This window comes from Cetorhinus maximus, chromosome 22, assembly GCF_964194155.1.
Source record: "Cetorhinus maximus chromosome 22, sCetMax3.hap1.1, whole genome shotgun sequence".
In the NCBI taxonomy this organism is placed as follows: domain Eukaryota; kingdom Metazoa; phylum Chordata; class Chondrichthyes; order Lamniformes; family Cetorhinidae; genus Cetorhinus; species Cetorhinus maximus.
The window spans coordinates 31,045,146-31,066,003 of record NC_135900.1 but is presented as its reverse complement, the minus strand read 5'-3'; the positions used below and the strand labels follow the sequence as shown (position 1 = coordinate 31,066,003).

The 20,858-nt window shown below is 40.8% G+C and overlaps 1 protein-coding gene across 3 annotated transcripts in view; it reads right to left on the bottom strand.

The window, feature by feature from the left end:
• The window catches only part of cttnbp2 (cortactin binding protein 2), a 153,809-nt gene that overhangs the window by 26,977 nt on the left and 105,974 nt on the right, over nt 1-20,858 (bottom strand). For all 3 annotated transcript variants that reach the window (XM_078568007.1, XM_078568009.1, XM_078568008.1), the window contains 5 exons: nt 18,925-19,191; nt 14,684-14,779; nt 13,206-13,285; nt 4,174-4,260; nt 2,299-2,398 (listed from right to left, as the gene is read on the bottom strand). In XM_078568007.1, the coding sequence (XP_078424133.1) occupies nt 2,299-2,398; nt 4,174-4,260; nt 13,206-13,285; nt 14,684-14,779; nt 18,925-19,191 (630 nt within the window). The remainder of the gene's footprint in view (nt 1-2,298; nt 2,399-4,173; nt 4,261-13,205; nt 13,286-14,683; nt 14,780-18,924; nt 19,192-20,858) is intronic.

Here is a 20,858-nt window from a genome sequence, read left to right as displayed (position 1 = left end):
AAGAACTAGGTTCATCCATGAAATCATTTCTGGGGAAGCATTTTTGCTTCCAGTAATTATCATGTGACCAAGAATGCCTGGGAGATAAATAATTTAAAAAAGGGTCAATACAAAATTAATTATCGGGGTGAGTTGATTGTGTGTATTGCTCTGGTCTCAAGCAAGGATTTTTTTTTTTCAGTTTAGAGCAAGCTTGCTGCAGGAAACATCTTTTTCAAGCACAGTTCAGTTGAAATTCTGTGTGCTGGCTAAAAGCGTTTAAACCTCTTGTTAATTGAAGAAGTCCTTACAGTGATTTGGACTTCTGGGATAGCCAAGTTGAGAAAAGAGTGAGAGAGTTTTAGATGCAAGACTCCACAGTTAAAGAATACCAAAACCAGGAGATTTCTGACCCGAGGTGGCTGCACCTAAGACGCTAACGACGCCAGTGTTGAACAGGGAGTCTACAACCATAGCCGGAAATAAGTGGAAGGCCCAAGAAACCTCACCCCTTGTACAATTCTTTGAAGTAGTACTCCGAACAAGTGGGTAACCTTCCAATTTTTGATAAGTATCCGACTTGGTTTTTTGGGCTGTAAATCAAATGGGTGTAGAAGGAAAGTGAAGAAGTTCCATTTGAAGTATAAGTGTAGTTATTCATATTCCTGTTCTTTGATTTTTGTGTAGTAAAATTATTTTAGTTTAATTCATGAACCTTGTGACTTCATTCTTTAAGTAAATACCTAGGTTTTCAGATTTCAAAAAAACATTACTGTCCCTATAGAGATCATAATGTGCATTGCCAGATAACTTCACACTTATTTCTTAATCATTTTGCCTAACTCTCATCAGTGCCAATTCCCTCAGCTTCTCCCTTGCACGAGGCGTCTAGTAACGTTCTATAACGTTAAAGGTGCTGCTATTTCTGCGTATTATAACTTGCTACAAACAGATCTTCATTTTACCTCCATTATGTCACTAGAGCAGAACCTGCCATCATGTTAGGGAATTATGCAAAATGGCTGCTTGCAGACCACCTCCAGTGGTTTTGAAGCTTAAAATGGTTTGAAGGGGTGACTGTAAGACAGTAAGGTTGAGGTCGTACTTCTTTCTGGCCTGAGAATGAAGTTATACAGCTGGCTGCCCCTGACTTCAATTCCACATTGGTATGAGGCACTCCTGTGGAGATGTACCGAGAAAAACTCAGCTATATATAGCATGGAGCAAAGCTCAGATATATATGGTTTGGCAGAGAGGTATACTTCATACTGTATCAAGTCTCCTAAGATCGCTTACACCACTTTACTCCAAAGTCAGATTCTGGAATTATACTTTCATGTTTGTCTCACTGGAAAATATGACAAAGTAACACTAAGCAAAATGTATGGCTATAACCTTTTAGAACATTTAGGGTTACGCAAATTGTAATTGAAGTGAATCCAGAAATAAATTCATAATGATAGAATATTCATATAAGAAAAAAAAAGACCCTGTCATGCCCTCAGGATGGCCCAAAACTCATCATAATGAAAATACAAAAGCAAAATACCACAAATATTGGAAACCTGAAATAAAGGCAGAAAATGCTGGAGATGCTCTGCAGGTCTGGCAGCATTTGTAGAGAAAGAAACAAAGTTAATGTTTCGGGTTGATGTTCTTTCATAAAAGTTTCTCTTTCCCTAGATGATATCAGACATGGCGACTCTTTTCAGCATTTGCTGGTGTTATCACAGGCAATGAAGCATACTTGTTAAGTGTAGTCGTTATCATGTAAGGAAACAAAGCAAGGTCCCACAAATAGTAAGGAGATAAACGACCAGATAATCTGTTTTAGGTGGTGCTGATTGAGGCAAGAATGTTGGCCATGACAACTGCTTTTGTTTGACAGTGCCATATAATCTTTTACACCCACCTGAATGGCCAAATGGCACCTTAGCAAGTCTTATTTAAAGGACAGCATCTTCAATACATTATGGGGGTCTCAGCCTGGATTATATGCTTAAGTCTCTGGAGTGAGGCTTGTTCCCACAACCATCGCATTTAGAAGCAACAGTGCTACCATTGAGCCAAGTCTGAAAGCTACTTTACTTCAGATGAATAGGAATTCTACTCCAGACTATAATACAATATAGGTTATATATAGTGGCTAAACTCTATGGGGTTGAATTCCTACAAACAAGTGGATACACTTCTCACAAATCCTTTTGTTAGTAAGCATCTTCATTTTTTACAGCAAACAAGCACAGCCAAACTCAACGAGTTTCTCTTGGCAGTTTCTTAACAAGTTCATTTCTACAGTCCCAATTATGGACCTCTTACCACTTTGAATAAATAGCTCCACCAGCTGGTCCTTTGATGAACTTGCTTCCATCTCAATTTGTATGATTTCACAACTGGAACCAACAGCTTCTTGCTTGTGCTATGGAGAATTGCAAAATGTGGACTAATTAACTTCAAACTGTAGCTTCCAGGTCAGTCAAGCAAGATTCAAACACCACCCGACTTAAAGCCTTTAATGCAGTGTTCCCTTAGGTGGCTATGGATTTTAAGCCCAATGGACTGAATGGAATTTTGAAACAATTGCAAATCCATACACTGCAGAATATGGCTCTTTGGTCAAATCAGAAATGATGCTTCTTAATGCAGTATATTAAGGATAACACATCAATGCCTGGTTCAGATGATGGTAAAGCCTAGGTGAAATTTAAGGTCTTTATGACTGCCACCCAAACCCCCAATTTCATTTCTACATTGTGTGAATTTGTCGTTTGGATCCAACACCCATAACTGTCAGCATTTGTATTATCTAGTGATTCATTTTATATCATTTTCTCCTGCTCTGTCACAGCTGCAAATATCACTGTCTAGTGGCAATTTTCAGCAAGCTCCATTTGGTCATGCATTAATTACACCTGTCACTAGGGAAGGTCCCGCAGTACCACCACTGACAAGATGCATAATTAGAACATATGGGCCTCAAGTTTCCTTTTAGATTTGGGCACAAATTATACTAGTTTTAAGAAATGTTTCTCCCTCAAGTTATGTAAAATCTGTTACAATCAGTGCAATTGAGCAGTGTTTTCTAACACATTATTTTTAAATAAATATATTAAGGAATGTTTTTAAAGCAAAAATTAAGACTTGGTGCAGTTTGATTAATATAGCTGAAAATGGGTTTATCACAAAAAAAAAGCATGTTAAATCATAGCACCTAAGTCCACCACCTGTGAGTAAGCAGCTTCTAAATAACTGAAAATGTTTTTTTTTAAAGAAAACTATCCTGAACCATCTAATTATATTGGTGTGCAGTAGTCAGGTTTATCGCAAGTTAAAAAAAATAACATGCAAAAGCTTTAAAAATGTGATTATCAGTGCCCTCGTGCTTAAAAATAGTTTAATTTTAAGAGGTCCCTTGAAGGCCTACGAATTGGTGCTACGAGCAGAAACATGCAATGGCGATTAATTCAATATGGGGGCATGGCCAGTTTTTTTTAGCCTGGGGCCAGTCTCTCGTGTGATTTTTTTTAAAACCAGCACCAGCACACAAAAAAAACGACACGAGATGAATACTAACTTGCGCTTAAAATTCCCCGATCTTTTGCATTGGTTTTACGATTCCAGGAATATGTTGCAGAAATAAACAACAACGCAACCTAGCTGAAACTCTTCAGCCAACAAGGTTGCATAGGCAGTTTCATTATAAATCTGGATATAATAATTACAATGGAAACACACACGTGAAAATGACAAGCTTAAATGAAAATGACAACAGAATGCATAAATTTAAAATGAAGATTCAATTACAGCTGTAAGCCATGATTCAGATTCCCACAGCCTCTAATCCTGTTTCACTTGAGCACATTATCTGTGTACAACAGCAGGGATGACCAGCAAATTCAAAATAGATTGCGACAAAACACAAAATAAGTGACTCCACAGGGATCCGATACTTTGTTGGAATGCTACAGATCTACTCTCCTGTGAACACAGCTTTAAATGTCTGTTAACTCGTGGCTATGGTTTCAAAAATATCGATTGAGCAAGATGGAAGAGGAGAGGGTATTTCACCACCAGGTTTTAAAATAAGATTTTTAATAACTGCCTAAATAAACCAGTCCATTTTAAAAAAAATCTTACTGTAGACAAAGTAGAATGTAAAGTGCTTAAACCCTATAGCTAATTCTAGTTATTTACCTTAATACCGTTTGCTATTTGATGTGCGATATGATCTTGGCAACTTCCTACTGGCCCATGAAAAATTACATTATGATACTGTTCAACCTGTTGACAACAATTTCAAAAAAACATACACAATTAAATTAAAGATCATCAGTAATTTATAAAGCTGTATACCAGAACTATATGCAAAGATTAGGAGAACTAATTAATAAACACAAAAATAAATGCTGCAAATGCACAGGTCTCACTGAATGTATGTGCAAAAACAAGTTGATTTAACATGAAGACCATCTGTCAGAATGAACCGTACCAAATTAATCTCATTTTTCAGATTTCCACCTCTGCCTCTTTGTACCTCAAGAGCAGCAATTGATATGCACAATATAACTGCATTAAACAGTTATTTTCAGCACATGGAGAGGACAGCTAGGAATTTTGGAAATATTCCAAGATCTTTTCACTCATATATTTAAGTAGGCTTAACACTGCAGTGTGGGAAAAATGTATCTCGACAGTGATTCCCAAATATCACAGTAAAAGTGTCATGAAGAGACTACAGTTTTAGAAATATATTAAATATGTGTGGTGCACCATTAAGAAATGTTGAAATTAAAAGGCAGCAAAGGAATACTCTTCATGTACATGATGAACATACAACTTGGCAGGTCACATAACATTATAGACATTATATCTTCTTGACAATACTAACTGTATACAACCTCAGTACACAATTAAATACTGATTCCTTATATTGGTGTATATATATATACACCAAAATTTGGTGGATTCATTAAGCTAGTTGCGCCATGAAATATTACTGTACTGTCACAAGAAGAAGAAACATAAGCAATATCAAGATGAGCAATACAAATGGAGCAGATAAGCTCATAAGTGTCAATGATTGTTTCTCCATTAGCAGAGGAAGCTCCCTGGTAGCTTTTCCCTTTCCTTTGCCTGTACATTATAATTGTGCACTACATTTATCTAGTGAGCCACCAGAAATGCAGAGTTGCCAACCTTTCCAAATTGCTCTGGTGTCACCAGGAATAACAAATTAATCTGCCAGGTATTGCAGAAGATTTGCGATTCCAACTCCTGAGGCAGTGGGAAACAGTTCATGGGTGCATTAGGCAAATTTCCCATTTTTCTGTCCTACTTACTAGTGAACAAAATAAAAATTAGGCTCATAATGAGGAAAGACACTTAACTACAAGGGCCTAAACGTCATACGCTAAATGCAATAACATTTGTTAACTACGGATAAGTGTCACATGATCAAACATTTTAATCAAGGATTGTGACCTACACTCAAATCGAGAGTTGGAAGCTCCTATAGGAGTCTTGCAGCTTTTTTCTAATACCAGGTTTAACATTTACTGTTGAACATAGCACACTAAACTCCATTCAACAAGACTTGTTTTTGCTGTTTTTTTCCTTTTTTCATCCATTTTCATCTTCATTTTACAATATTCTATTGTACCTTTTATGTTTTTCAATCATGTCACAGATGATCTTTTTATCATCCATCAGTCTTCCAGTGGGCAACTGACAGGTCATTCAACCCCTTTGTACGACTGGATTGTATTTGATACTTTCCTGTCTTTCTCATCTTCCAGCATTTCTATAATGTATATTGATCTGTTAAAGGTTTCACACTAGGGCTGAAAGCACTGGTTGGAAGTATTACTGGTGGTTTTAATCACAGAAATAGACTGAATAAAAAAGTATTTTTTCATAACCATTAAACTTTACGAAAGGGTTTATTGGTGAGGCTCCTTCTGTTAGCTTGGGTGTCATATTATCGATAGGTTAAGTGTTGCACCATGATAAGCAGATCAAAGTACACAGATGAAACAGCAAACAATATAAAGCCAATAAAAACAGAAAATGCTGAACATACACAGCAGGTCAGGTAGCATCAACAGTCAAAGAAAAGTGATGTTATAACATTGCGTGTGCATACGAGACTCGCCAACCGTCCAGGGCTATCCTCGAGTCTCCAGAAATTAAAGATTTATCTCCTGGACGTTGCTATGATTAATCAGGAGAAAAATCACAGGCTATGTAGAAAACTTGAACATTATTGCACTTTTTGTGATGGCCATTTTGAAATGTTTTGTAACGTTCTTTCAGATATTTTACGAATGAAGTATATTTTTTCAAAAAAAAGAGTATCTGTTGGTGCGGGGTGGTGAGAGTGAGGGAGAAGCCCGAGACTAGGAGCAAACAGACATCTTTGCTTCCTCACTCGCTCTCCCGCACACCACACAATCCCCCTCACGCATGTTCCTTTCCTTCCCCCACGCACACACACACACTCCCTACACCCCCCCAACCAGCCAACCCCACACACATGCTCCTTCGCTCCCCCACACACTCACCCGCTGCCCCCCCGCACTCACGCTCCCCCACACCCGCTCCCCCCCCGCACTCACGCTCCCCCACACCCGCTCCCCCCCGGACTCACGCTCACCCGCTCCCACCCGCTCCCACCCGCACTCACGCTCACCCGCTCCTCCACACCCTCACGCTCACCCGCTCCCCCCTGCACTCACGCTCACCCGCTCCCCCACACCCTCACGCTCACCCGCTCCCCCCTGCACTCACGCTCATCCGCTACCCCCTGCACTCACGCTCACCCGCTCACACCCGCACTCACGCTCACCCGCTCCCCTCCGCACTCACGCTCACCCGCTCCCACCCGCACTCACGCTCACCCGCTACCCCCTGCACTCATGCTCACCCGCTCCCACCCGCACTCACGCTCACCCGCTCCCCTCCGCACTCACGCTCACCCGCTCCCACCCGCACTCACGCTCACCCGCTACTCCCTGCACTCATGCTCACCCGCTCCCACCCGCACTCACGCTCACCCACTACCCCCTGTACTCACGCTCACCTGCTCCCACCCGCACTCACCCGCTACCCCCTGCCCTCACTCTCACCCGCACTCACGCTCACCCGCTCCCCCCTGCACTCACGCTCACCCGCTCCCCCCTGCACTCACGCTCACCCGCTCCCCCCTGCACTCACGCTCACCCGCTCCCCCCTGCACTCATGCTCACCCGCTCCCCCCTGCACTCACTCTCACCCGTACTCACGCTCACCCGCTCCGCCCTGCACTCACGGTCACCCGTTCCCACCCGCACTCACGCTCACCCGCTCCCCTCCGCACTCACGCTCACCCGCTCCCCCCCGTACTCACGCTCACCCGCTCCCCCCTGCACTCACGCTCACCCGCACCCCCCCGCACCCGCTCCCACCTGCACTCACGCTCACCCGCTCCGCCCTGCACTCACGGTCACCCGCTCCCACCTGCACTCACGCTCACCCGCTCCCCCCTGCACTCACGCTCACCCGCTCCCACCTGCACTCACGCTCACCCACTCCCCCCTGCACTCACGCTCACCCGCACCCCCCCCCCGCACTCACGCTCACCCGCAACCCCCCCGCACTCATGCTCACCCGCTCCCCACTGCACTCACACTCACCCGCTCCCCCTGCACTCACGCTCACCCGCTCCCCCCTGCACTCACGCTCACCCGCTCCCCCTGCACTCATGCTCACCCGCTCCCCCTGCACTCACGCTCACCCGCTCCCCCTGCACTCACGCTCACCCACTCCCAGCCGTACTCACGCTCACCCGGTCCCACCCGCTCTCACCCGCTCCCCCACACCCGCTCCCACCCGCACTCACGCTCACCCGCTCCCCCACACCCTCACTCACGCTCACCCGCTCCCACCCGCACTCACGCTCACCCGCTCCCCCACACCCTCACGCTCACCCGCTCCCCCTCGCACTCACCCGCTCCCACCCGCACTCACCCGCTCCCCCACACCCTCACCTGCTCCCCCCCGCACTCACGCTCACCTGCTCCCCCCTGCACTCACCCGCTCCCACCCGCACTCACGCTCACCCACACTCACCCGCTCCCCCACACCTGCTCCCCTCTGCACTCACACTCACCCGCTCCCACCCGCACTCATTCATGCTCGCTCGCTCCCCCCACCCACACACCCCCAGACACACTCACTCCCCCCCCACCCAACACACACACACACGCCAGTCAGCCTCTTCCCGACCCCACCCCATCCTTCTTCCAGCCTGGGACTCTGCAGCATCTCACTCCCGGATTTCAGAGGCAGCCTCTTCTCTGTTGGACCCCGACATTCGAAATGAAACCTTATCCGCTGGTTTTCGCTGCTCCTCCAATCACAGGAAATGTTTATTTCCTACATTTGCTGTTGATAGGCTCACTAGCCTATCAGCATCAAAGGCAGGAGAGGACTAGCCTGTGTTTGGAGGAGCAGCTGCTTGCAAAATCTTCCACTCCAACATACCTGTTTGACTGGCATTTTGGTAACTGTCTCCGGGGGCCACATAGCGGGACTTTGGGGGCCAAGTCCAACCCATGGGCCCTGGTTGGACAAGCTTGTGATAAAACAACCAGGAATATGTTCGACCAGAGTTATAGAATTGCAGAAAGGTTATAACAGAGGCAGTGGCCATTCAGCCCATTGTGTCTATACTGGCACTCTGCAAAAACTACTCAACTAGTTCCACTCTCCAGCCCTCTCCCTGTAGCCCTGCAAATTTTCTCTCTTCAGGAAAATTTCTCTCTTCCAATTCCCTTTTGAATGCCATGATTGAATATTTATCCATCACACTCTCTAGCAGTGCAGTCCAGGTCCTCACCAGTCACTGCTAAAAGTGTTTTTCCTCATCTTGTCGTTGGCTCTTTAGTCAATCACCTAAAATCAGTGCCCTTTCTTCCCATTGGCAAAAGTGTCGAGAAGCAATTTCTCTAACTACATTGTTTTACAAAAATTGTTACAAATCCCTCATGATTCTGAACATCTCCATCAAATTTCCCCTCAACCTTCATTTCTACAAGGAAAACAACCCCAACTTCTCCAATCTATCTGAACTCCCTGGGACCAATCTTGTAAATCTTGTCTGCACCCTCTCTAAAGTTTTTGCATTCTTCCTAAAGGAATGTCCGTAACTCTAGTTGAGGTGGAACCAATGTTTTATAAAGGTTCATCATTATTTCCTTGCTTTTGTACTCTATGCCTCTATTTATAACACCCAGTATTTTGTATGCTTTATTAACCACTTCTTCCTCAGCCTGCCCTGCCACCTTCAATGATTTATGCACATATACTTCCAGGTCCTTCTGCTCCTACACCCCCTTTAGAATTGTATCCTTTACTTCATATTGCCTAACCCTGTTCTTCCAACCAAAATGTATCACTTCACACTTCTCTACAATAAATTTCATCCACATGTGTCTGCTCATTCCATCAACCTGTCTACATCCACTTGAAGTCTATCATTATCTTCCTCACAGTTCACAATGTTTCCAAGCCTTGTGCCATCTGAAAATTCTGAAATTGTGACCTGTGCACTCAAGTGCAGGTTGTTAACATATATCAAGAAAAGCAATGATCCTACTCCAATCCACAGTATTGCTTCCTCCAGTCCAAAAAAAATGTTGATCAATACTCTGCTGTCTGTCTCTCAGCCAACTTCTTATCCATGCTACCATGCTTCCAAAATCTACAACACTTCCATAATCTTTTCCCAAGTTTTTGGTAAGGCTCTTTAATTATTGAGAACCTGATAATTATTGAAGGAGAAATGAATTTCAGTGCAGGCTTTCTTCCCAAAATATTATGTCCTCTTCACTATAATCTTCGCTTGTACTTGTCAGATCAGAAGATAATGATACGTAATACAATTTGTTTACAATCTCCAGAAAGCTTCATGGACAGGGAACAAAAGATGCTCGAGTAGAAAAGGCTGTAATTTAACAGAGGGGTTCAGGAGGATTCAAACTGAGAGTACAACTTGATGAGTGTAAATTACAGTTATAAACCGGAGATTAAACGTGCCTTCTGACCAATCATTACAATATATATCGGTTGGACTTCTTCACAAAATGAACAAATTACCATAATATCTGAGCTATGGAGAGTCATTATTTTACAAGTAACGCTTTTACTACAGAATAATTGCATCAAAGGAACCGTCCGCGTGGCCAAAATTACAGGGGATTAAGAGACCGTTAGGTGTCAGAAGCAACTCAGGAATTTCAAAGCAGCTTTTTAACATCTGATAGATATATCAGTTACTTAGTAAGCGATCTAATTATGATTATTTAAGTAAATTCACCCAAAAATCATACATTCAATCAAGTAAAATTATGCCATGTATTTGTGTATGAAGGGGGATCCTGCACAAGAGGAAACAGCATAGCAACATCAAAATGGATCTTTCTTTAAATCCACTATCAATAAATCTGCTAGTTAAACTTATCTATTAAAAGAATTGAAACATAAACCTCAGTGTCAAGATCAGCCAATTTTCAGCAGTAACTATATCAGTTTCTGTAGCTTGATATATGGCCACAATACTACAGCTGGTACACTAAAACATTCTATGTAATCCTCAAGATCAAATTGCAGTTTCTGCTAGCTTAAAACCACAATTTATCAGTAACAAATCTTGGAAAATTTTCACAAAAATTTGAATCTATACAACATATTTAACATGGAAAACACTTTAAGTTGCTGCAGAGGCACAATCAAAAAAATGGATGCTGACACAAAGGAGGAAATATTAAGAATAGTGACCAAAAGCTTGGTCTGGAAGGAAAGTTTTAGAGAGTATCTTATAAAAGAAAAGGATGTGGAGAGGCAGAGGGACTGAGGGAGAGATGAACTATAAAAGCAATCATATTACCTGGTAACAACCTTTCATAATTTTAAACATTTCCATCATATTTTCCCATAATTTGCATTCTTTGAAGGAAAAATGTCTCAATTGTTCAAGTTTCTTCATATTTTTATTTCTTCATACTAGGTAGCAAGATTGGATCAGGGGAATGGGACTGACTGGATTGCTCTACAGAGAGCTGGCATGAGCTCAATGGGTTGAATGGCCTCCTATGCCGTCCTACCTCTATAACGCTAGGCCAGTGGGAAGGCTTGTCATGAGATTTCACGCAACACCACTGGTTCTACTCATTATTTCCAAAAACTGGAAGTTTGGTCTTTTAAATTCAATATTTTTGGGGCAGAGTGACTAAGTAATGATCACATTTTCTGATTTCTTAGATCTCAGTTGAAGCCCATTTAGTTTAGTGAGATGAAATCTCTTCATTTTTTTTTTCATCTGCCTATTCAATCTAATCTTGAATGTTGATGTAGTTTCTAACTCTGGAAGTGAATTCAACAGCCTCATAACACTAAAGAAGCTTCTCCTGCCCGCTGTTATAAACTTCTCATATCCAATCTTGTGTCTATGGCCTCTCATTTAACTTCTCATGGACTGGAAATTGTTTGATTCTGTCTATGGATTTCATCATTTCATAATTTTAAACATAGTCATCATATTTTCCCAAAATTTCTTTGAAGGGAAAAATGCCTCAATTTTTCTAGTTTCTTCATGTTTTTATTTATTCATACTAAGCAGCATCTTGGTGAATCCGCACCGTATCCCCTCTCTAAAACTTCTATATTCTTCTTAGAATGTGGGGCCCAATACAGTTCTCTGAGGTCTTAAAATTTTGTATTAAAAATAAGGAACCACTTGCATCCATCTAGCGATTTCCATGATTGCAGTGCCTCGCAGCCAATCAATTTCTTTTGTATTATGGACAAATGATTATTTCTTAGCTTTTATATGTCTTGTGAACCTGATCACCCAAATGCCTCTTTATGTCCATTGTACCAGCCTGCTTCAGTTCAAAATATAATTACTTCTGGTTTTGTTTAATCAAAACAATCTTTTGTTAACTGACATTAAATTCCATCTGTCACTTTGTAGCTCATTCCCCATTTTGTTCAATATCCCTTCGCAACTTCTTTAGTCTTTGGGTTTAACTACACCTTCTATTTTGCAACAAGGGGGAAGCAATGGCAAAGTGGTATTGTCGCTGGACTAGTAATCCAGAGACTCAGGGTAATGCTCTGGGGACCCAAGTTCGAATCCTGCCACAGCAGAAGGTAGAATTTGAGTTCAATAAAAATCTGGACTTAAAACAACCATTGTCAATTATTGTAAAGACCCATCTGGTTCACTAATGTCATTTAGGGAAGGAAATCTGCTGTCCTTACGTGGGTCTGGCCACAATGTGGATGACTCTTAAATGAACGAGGGCAATTTGGAATGTGTTATAAATGCTTGTCTAGTCAGTGATGCCCACATCCCGTGAATGAATAAAAAAAAACCTTTAAATTTTAAAAATCTGATATGCAGTAATCTCATCCTTAATTAAAATTTCCCTATGCCAGCAGTTAACCTAACCAGCTTGTAGTTTCCCTTTCTTAAAAACAGATAATGTATTGGTTGCCTTCAGTCCTCCTGCAGGCACTCACACTCAGCAGAGCCCTGAATTACAAATGTCAGAGCCTAAGCAATTTCTTCCTTCATCTCTCAATATTCGAGAATACATCTCATCACCTTGCCTTCCTTTAGCCTCACCAACTTGCCTTTTATCCATCATAATGCCAATCATCATACTCTCAGGATTTACTTGCTCTCTGATATTTGTGAAGTCAAGTGACATGCTCACTTACAAGGATTCACAGCAGCAGATGTCTACTACCTAACATTGATGTGGAAAGTTAGCTCACATACAGATTATTGGAATCTACTTTCTACAAGAGAGACTACAGGGGGCTGAATTTGCTTGATATATTATACACTTCTCTCAACAATTGCAGCATGACTTAGGGCATCTTTGCGAATAAAATTTTTCTCCAGTTGATCTTTCAAATGCCAGTTTGTAAGGAAATACATTAGAAAATCACAAACTAACCCTTGGAACAGCTCCAGGGGTCAGTACTTGACACTTCAATTTTTTACACAGAATCACCTTCAACATTATCATTTGAGAATTTGTCTGACCAATTGCTTTTACCAAAGCTTTGCAAACAAAATATGTGTTTTCAAATCAAAACTGTTGAAATTTAGCATATTTTAAATTCAAGAAAAGCACTATAACATCATTCTGCAGACTAAACAAGTAATTCCAACATACCAGCCTGAGGTAGTTCTGAAGTATACAGACAGGGATCAGAGAGGCATAAGCCATGCTGTCAAGGCAGCCTTCCTGCAGACCTGTTAAAAATGAAGTGTTAATACAATGAAAATATATCCTCAAAGATACATATACATTCGCAAATTAACCAGTTTTAGACTATGAAAAAATTAACAAAATGTTCAAGAGAACAAAATTATAGAAGCACGAAGTTAATAGAAATGACAACATTGATATCAAGTCAAGAATAGGAAAGATTTTATCAATGTTCACTACTTGTGCGAAGTTTCATCTACTGGTCACACAGCATAAATCAAGGGTGCCCCATGCAAGATTTTCTCTCTATTTGCTTAAATGGACAGAAAATTACTTCAGTGTGCACAAGGTTTCATGACTTGTGTGGCTGATAGGTTAGGTTTCCCATTGTTTGCCAACATTTGTAAAATTGGCACTGATGATCCCCATCTTGATGAAACTCAAGTGGCTATTAGTGATCCTAATAGGGATTTTGCAAATGTCATTGGATCTGATAAATTCATACAACACCACTGCAAATTCACCTTCATAAAATCTTTGGATGGGATATAAATGTTATGCGTCATCCTATTATAACTCACGCACAAGTAAATTGTGCTAACTGAAAATAGTACATTTGTAAATATTTTACAGACCACCAAATAGATCTTCACCTCAAAAGACCTGCCCTGTTGAAAAAGTGTTTCGGAACCCTGCCATTGCTATAACTAAACTGTATGGAATGGCTAACGAAGAACAAAAGATTAACCAATGCTTGGCTTTAGGAAATCCCCAATATTAGGGAAAGTGTCAAAAATTCTATTTGTTTGTACTGCACCGAAAATGTTCTGTAATTGTTAAACTAAACACAGATGCATCACATGGTTTTATGGATTCATCCACCTTTGGGACCTGCTAACGTAATAAAATGAAAATCTTTATACTCTTTTCAATGTCTAGAATGTGCTTAAAAAAAGTGTCAAACTGCCACATGAGCACAAAAGTCTTCTACACCACTGTCCAAAGCATCTGTTGCCCAGAGTAGGAGTTTGATCCTAGATCTAATTCTTACCATACCTGACAATTACATCCCCCATCCTAACATGCATATAATTCACTTAAATTCAAGCAAATATACACAAAGATGCATACATTTAACTAATTGGGAAGTACAGTGAATATATAGAAGAGTTACAAATTCTAAGTATAAAAACATTTTTTCTAAAACAGACAGAAAGAATAACCAAAATTAAATATTTAATCATTTTAAGCACAAGGTTTGTGCTTATTGCTGAATATGAAATTAGAGTAGCTTGCTCACATTGGAGGCACGATTGGCTGAATAACCATTCTGTGCGATAACTTCCATGATGCAATCTTATGATTTTTATCAGTAAAACAGTAAACAGCTTGGATAGCAATAATTGTTCTACATAATGTAATAGCAACAGAATTAGTCTAACCATTCAAGAATACTGTAACAAAGTTATTTTGGCTCCAATTTACCAGTGACCAAGGAGAGGACAACAAAAATTGTCCAGGTTTCCAAATTTCATCACCTGTGGGGGAAAGAAAGAAAGATAGATTTGGGTCACATTGTCACAATTCAGTAACAAACCTCCTCACTACCTGTATGTTACTCATCTGCAATGACCCCAAAGCATTAAGAAACAAAGGATGCATCACACTTGGATAAGTGACAGCCAGATACATCCTACCATATTGCCAGAGGATTCATCTATACTGCGCACAGAGCTCTGAAGAAGGGTCATACAGACTTGAAACGTTAAATCTGTTTCTCTCTCCATGCTGTCAGGCCTGCTGAGTTTTTCCAGCATTTTCTGTTTTTATTTGAGGCTTGTTTATACAGTGTTGTAAAATAGCGCAATGGCACAAGCATGCCAATTTCAGACCAGCTGCTATATACTCAAACCCACCAAATCCCCTTTTTATTATTCATTGGGCAACTGAAAGAACAGTCCTTTATGTTGTCTCATATCTTCATACTCCTGTAGGCCCACTGGACCTGGTCTGCTGTAGATACATAGAGCAGAGGCAAACGATGATATAAAGTAGGGAGGTTCATTTGGCATTGATCTCCTAAAGTTCAATTTTTATGGTAGAAGGGCTATTGATTCAGCGAGTGGAACCCACACTATACACATTATAGGCGAGATCATAAAATACTTAAAGAGGAAATGTATTTGTTTAAAACTAGGTCACAAAGGGTCACAATTGTAACTACATCTAGAAAGAGTAGAAAATTGCAGTCATGCATTAAAGCCATGAAAGCATGGAAAAGTGAGGGATGGTGTAAACAATACCAGTATATACATCTTCTAGTATACACTCTGCGCAACGAGCATCAGGTTTCAAGCACAGGTTGCAGCATAGCAGTTCTTGTGTCAATGATTAAATATCACAAAGCAAAACATTAAAAGTTTCATTTCTCTTTATCTCATTTTACTACTCAAATTTTGGAACCGAGTATTATTAAATAAGCAAGAACAACTTACATTTATATAGCACCGTAACATAGTAAAAAGTCACAGGGTGCTTTACAAGAGTGTCAGCAAACAAAATTTGACACAGACATAAAAGGAGATATATTAAGAATAAAGGGCTTGGGAACAGGAGTAGACCATTCAGCCCTTCGAGTCTGCTCCACCATTCAATAAGATCATGGCTGATCTGGTTGTGCTCTCAACACCACATTCTTGTCTGACCCCCATAACCTTCGACTCCCTTGTCTATCAAAAATCTGTCTAACTCTGCCTTGAATAAACTCAATGACCCAGGCTCCACTGCTTTCTGGGGAAGAGAATTCCACATACTAACGGCCCTTTGAGAGAAAAAAATTCTCATCTTCGCCCTAAACAGTAGACCTCTTATTCTTGAACTGTGTGCCCCGGTTCTAGTCTCTCCTATAAGGGGAAACATCCTCCAGGTATCTACCCTATCAAATCCCTCAGGGTCTTACATGTTTCAACAAGGTCATCTCTCATTCTTCTAAACTCCAATGGGTACTGTATTATAGCTATGTATACCACATAGAGGTGCTGTGTCTTTAAGGTACACAGTGGTTACATCGCCATGACATTGGAGCATGTGATGCAACAGTATAAAACCTCAAAGCCCTTTTGTCAATTAGTTAGTACAGCGTGGTCTAACATAGCAGTCACTCCAGTTGAGCACAGTGTAACCGTTTAGCATGTGCAACCAGTTCGTATGTACATAGAATACGTGATAGTAGCTCAGACACTACATGTAAAATATACGTTGCTGCACATGTTTAATTTGTTTAATAAGCCGTCTGCGATTTATACTACTTCGAACCCATCCTCTCTTCTATGTTACTTCAGATAACATAAAGACGATAACACAACAGGTGTAGGCCCAACCTGTCCAACTTTTCTCCATAAGATAAACCCCTCATCCCACAAATGAGTTGAGTGAACCTTCTCTGAACTGCTTCAAATGCAATTACATTTTTTTTCAAACAAGGATACCAGAGCCATGCACAGTACTCTAGATGTGGTCTCACCAAGGCCTTGTACAGTTGCAGTAAAACTTTTCTTTTATATTCCACTCCTCTTGCAATAAATGCTAACATTCCATTTGCCTTCCTAATCACTGCATACTAACTTTTTGTGATTCGTGTGCCAGGACACCCAGGTCCCTTAGTACCACAGAGTTCTGTAATCTCTCTCCGTTTAAATCGTATATTGTTTTTCTATTCTTCCTGCTAGAGTGGGCAAGTTCACATTTTTCTACATCAAACTCCATCTGCCAAATTTTTGCCCACTCACTTGGCCTGTCTATATCCCTTTGCAGACACTGTACCTCCTTTTGACTAGTTATTTTCCTACCTATGTTGCTGTCTTTAGTAAATTTAGCTACCACACATTCGGTCCCTTCATCCAAATAATTTATGTATATTGTAAATAGTTGAGGCCCCAGAACTGACCCCTGAGGCACTCTACTAGTTACAGCTTGCCAACCTGAAAAAGACCCATTTATCCCTACTCTCTGCTTCATGTTATCTAACCAATCCTTTATCCATGATAATATGCTACCCCCTACATCATGTGCTCTTATCTTGTGCAGTAACCTCTGATGTGGCACCTTATCAAATGCCTTCTGGAAATCCAAGTACACCACATCTACAGGTTCTCCATCGTCCACCTTGCTTGTTATTTCCTCAAAAACTCTAATAAATTTTTCCCTTTCACAAGCCAATGCTAACCCTGCCTGATCCCATTATGATTTTCTAAGTATCCCGCTATAACGTCCTTAATAACGGATTCTAGCAATTTCCCTATGACAGATGTTAGGCTAACTGCCCTGTAGTTTCATGCTTTCTGTCTCCCTCCTTTCTCGAATAAAGGTGTTACATTAACTATTTTCCAATCCAATGAGGCCCTTCCAAAATCTAAGGAACTTTGGAAGATTATAGCCAATGCATCTACTATCTCTGCAGCCACTTCTTTTAAAACTCTAGTATGCAGGCCGCCTTGTCCTGGGGACTTTTCAGCCTTGATTGTTTTAAGTCCCTCCCTCCCATTCACCTCTTGGATTTCAAGTATCTTTGGGAAGTTTTCTAAGTCTTCTGCAGTGAAGGCAGTCACAAAATACCTGTTCAATGACTCCGTCATATTCTTGTTTTCCATTACCAATTCCCCAGACACTCACTCTAGAGAAGCAACACTAGCTTTAGTTACTCATTTCCTATTTAAATACTTTGAGAAACTCTGACTATCTGTTTTTATATTACTAGCTAACTTTCCCTCACTCTTCTTTCTCCCTCGCTATTATGGTTTTTTTTAGACATTCGTTGCTGGTTCTTAAAATTTGACCAATCCTCTGATCTACCACTAATCTTTGCAGATTTCGACAATGCTTCTTTCAATCTGTACTATCCATAACTTCCTTATTTAGCCATGGATGATGCATCCTTCTCAAAGAGCCTTTCTTTCTCACAAGAATAAATGTTTCCTGAGAGTTATTAGGTATCTCCTTAAAAGTCTCCCACTGGATCTCTACCGCCCTATCTTTTAACCTAGCTTCCCAATTCACATTAGCTAGATCTGCTTTCATACCCTTATAAATTACCTTTATTCAGGTTTTAAACACTAGTCTTAGACTCACACTTCTCTCTTTCAAACAGAACATGAAATTCTATCATGACTGCTGTCGCCAAGAGGCTCCTTCGCTATGAGGTTATTAATTAATTAATCCTGTCTCCAGGTCCAGAATAGCCTGCTCCTGGTTGGCTCTGGAATGTGCTGCTCTAAGGAGTTGTCCTGAATACACTCTATGAACTCATATTCCAGGCTACCTTTGCCAATTTGATTTGCCCGATCTACATGTAGATTAAAGTCACCCATGATATCAGGACAAGCAATCAAAAGCTTGGTCAAAAAATCAAAGTTTTAAGAAGCAATTTAGAGGAGGAAAGGGAGGCAGAGAGGTGGAAAGGTTTAAAGAGTCAATTAAATAACAACGTTGAGACAGCTGAAGGCTACTGCTGGAGTGATGAAAATTCGGAATGTGCAAAAGGCCAGAATTGGAAGAGCGGAGGGCCGTTTAGCCCAGAATCAGACAGTTAGCAACTTTATACAAGTATCTGTTCCTTTTAATCCTTCTGTGAAACAAGGTTATTTAAACATCAATCATTTTTCAGCTGCTATAATTGAATATATACCTATCTCAACAGCAGATATGCCACTTGAAATAAAGCTGTATTCAGTATTATTCAGAAATGTTGAAGCCTCTGATGATTCCCATCCATTCATGACAGTTTTGAAGTGGTTCTTAAGTGTCACTGTCACAGCTTTAGATAAGTCATCCCAGGTAGTCAGTTTGCGGATGATCAGACTGCCAATTGTAATATTATTTTCAATATGTTCTGTACTGCTACAAACCTTTTCACTATGTTTCATGGAAATCTGCAGCAGTACCTTGTGAGCATCTGTGGGACAAAATGCACAAGTAAGGGAAGGTAATCAAACTGCGTTTATGCACTTACATTAGACCACATATAAGAGGAGACGTCATACGATTGCTACAATCACTACAAAGCTGAATTCTTGAATTAAAAGCAAACGTCTTCTGCTAAGAAACTGAAAAGCCTCAGAAATATGCTGCTAGGCTAACATTTATTGTCCAGCCCTAATTGCCCTTGAGGTGGTCATAAATGAGCTGCCTTCTTGAACCGCTGCAGTCCATGTGCTGCAGGTACATCCACAGTGCTGTTAGGGAGGAAGTTCCAGGGTTTTGACCCAGTGATAGTGAAAGCTTGTTTCCACTGGAATTTAGAAGAGTGAGGGTCACTTTATTGAAGTATATAAGATCCTGAATGGTCTTGACAAGGTGGACGTGGAAAGGATGTTTCCTCTTGTGGGTGAGTCCAGAACTAGGGGCCACTGTTTTAAAATAAAATAAAATAACAGGGGTTGCTCTTTTAGAACAGAGATGAGGAAAATATTTTTTCTCTCAAGAGGGTTGTGCGACTTTGGAACACTCTGCCTCAGAAGGTGGTGGAGGCAGGGTGTTTGAATATTTTTAAGGCGGAGTTAGACAGATTCTTGTTATGCAAGGGAATCAAGAGTTATTGGGGGTAGATGGGAATGTGGAATTTGAAACACAAGCAGATCAGCCGTGGTCTTATTGAATGGCGGAGCAGGCTTGAGTGAATGGCCTACTCCTGCTCTTGTGTTCTCAACTATGTTCTTATGGGCAACTAGTGCCAGCATCAAGTGTTCCTAAGGTCAAGAATAATAGACAGATTCATGTTCCTTCTTCAGAATCCTGACCAAGTCCACTATCTTAACCTTCAAAACATGACTGTGGTACTGGGAATGTGCATCTTATTTCACTTAGAAATTCAAGTATCTTGTGTGCATATGGTAAGTAAATTAGTCAGAAGCAGGGGGAAGGGAGGAAGGTTCCTCCCTGCACTAGCAAGTAGATATAGCTGTTATTAATTCAGACATTGACCTGCATGAACTCCTTTCTGGAATGCCAGCACATCCCCAGCTGTTATACTTGACAGTAGCATGGAGTTGCTGCATTGTCAGACTGATCAGTATGGGTGCCTGGAGGCAGATCAGCTGAGTGGCATAACATAGCAGCAAGAATTCAGCATAAAATCCTGATATAGTTGAACAGAGAATAAGTGTGCCTGATCCGTGGCTACTCACTATAGCTGAAAACGTCTAAGAAACTGGCGTGAAATACTGCCTTTTGGTTTACAAAGATGCATCATTTTTTTCAGTTACATTTAAACAAAGCACAACATAGCCTTGTTCCCGCTCAATTCCAAGTGAAAACCTATCTTCAAGTAATGTTACAACAAATCTTTGCGCTTCATGTGAAAAGAATGACTGCACAGTTATAATCATCAAAAATTCTCATAAATCACTAACACAGGTTAAATTCTGAAAGTCCTAAAACTGGACAAGTCAATGTTATTTTTTTTAAACTAAAGGTCTTGTATCTACCACAAAGCATGCAAAGTTCAGCACAGACCAAAAAACAGAGTTTCCCAAAGAAAAGGACTTGCAGTGTGGTAATATTCTCTGCATTGGATTGTTGCAGGTACATAAATCAAACAACTGGATTTTAAAATCATTTCAG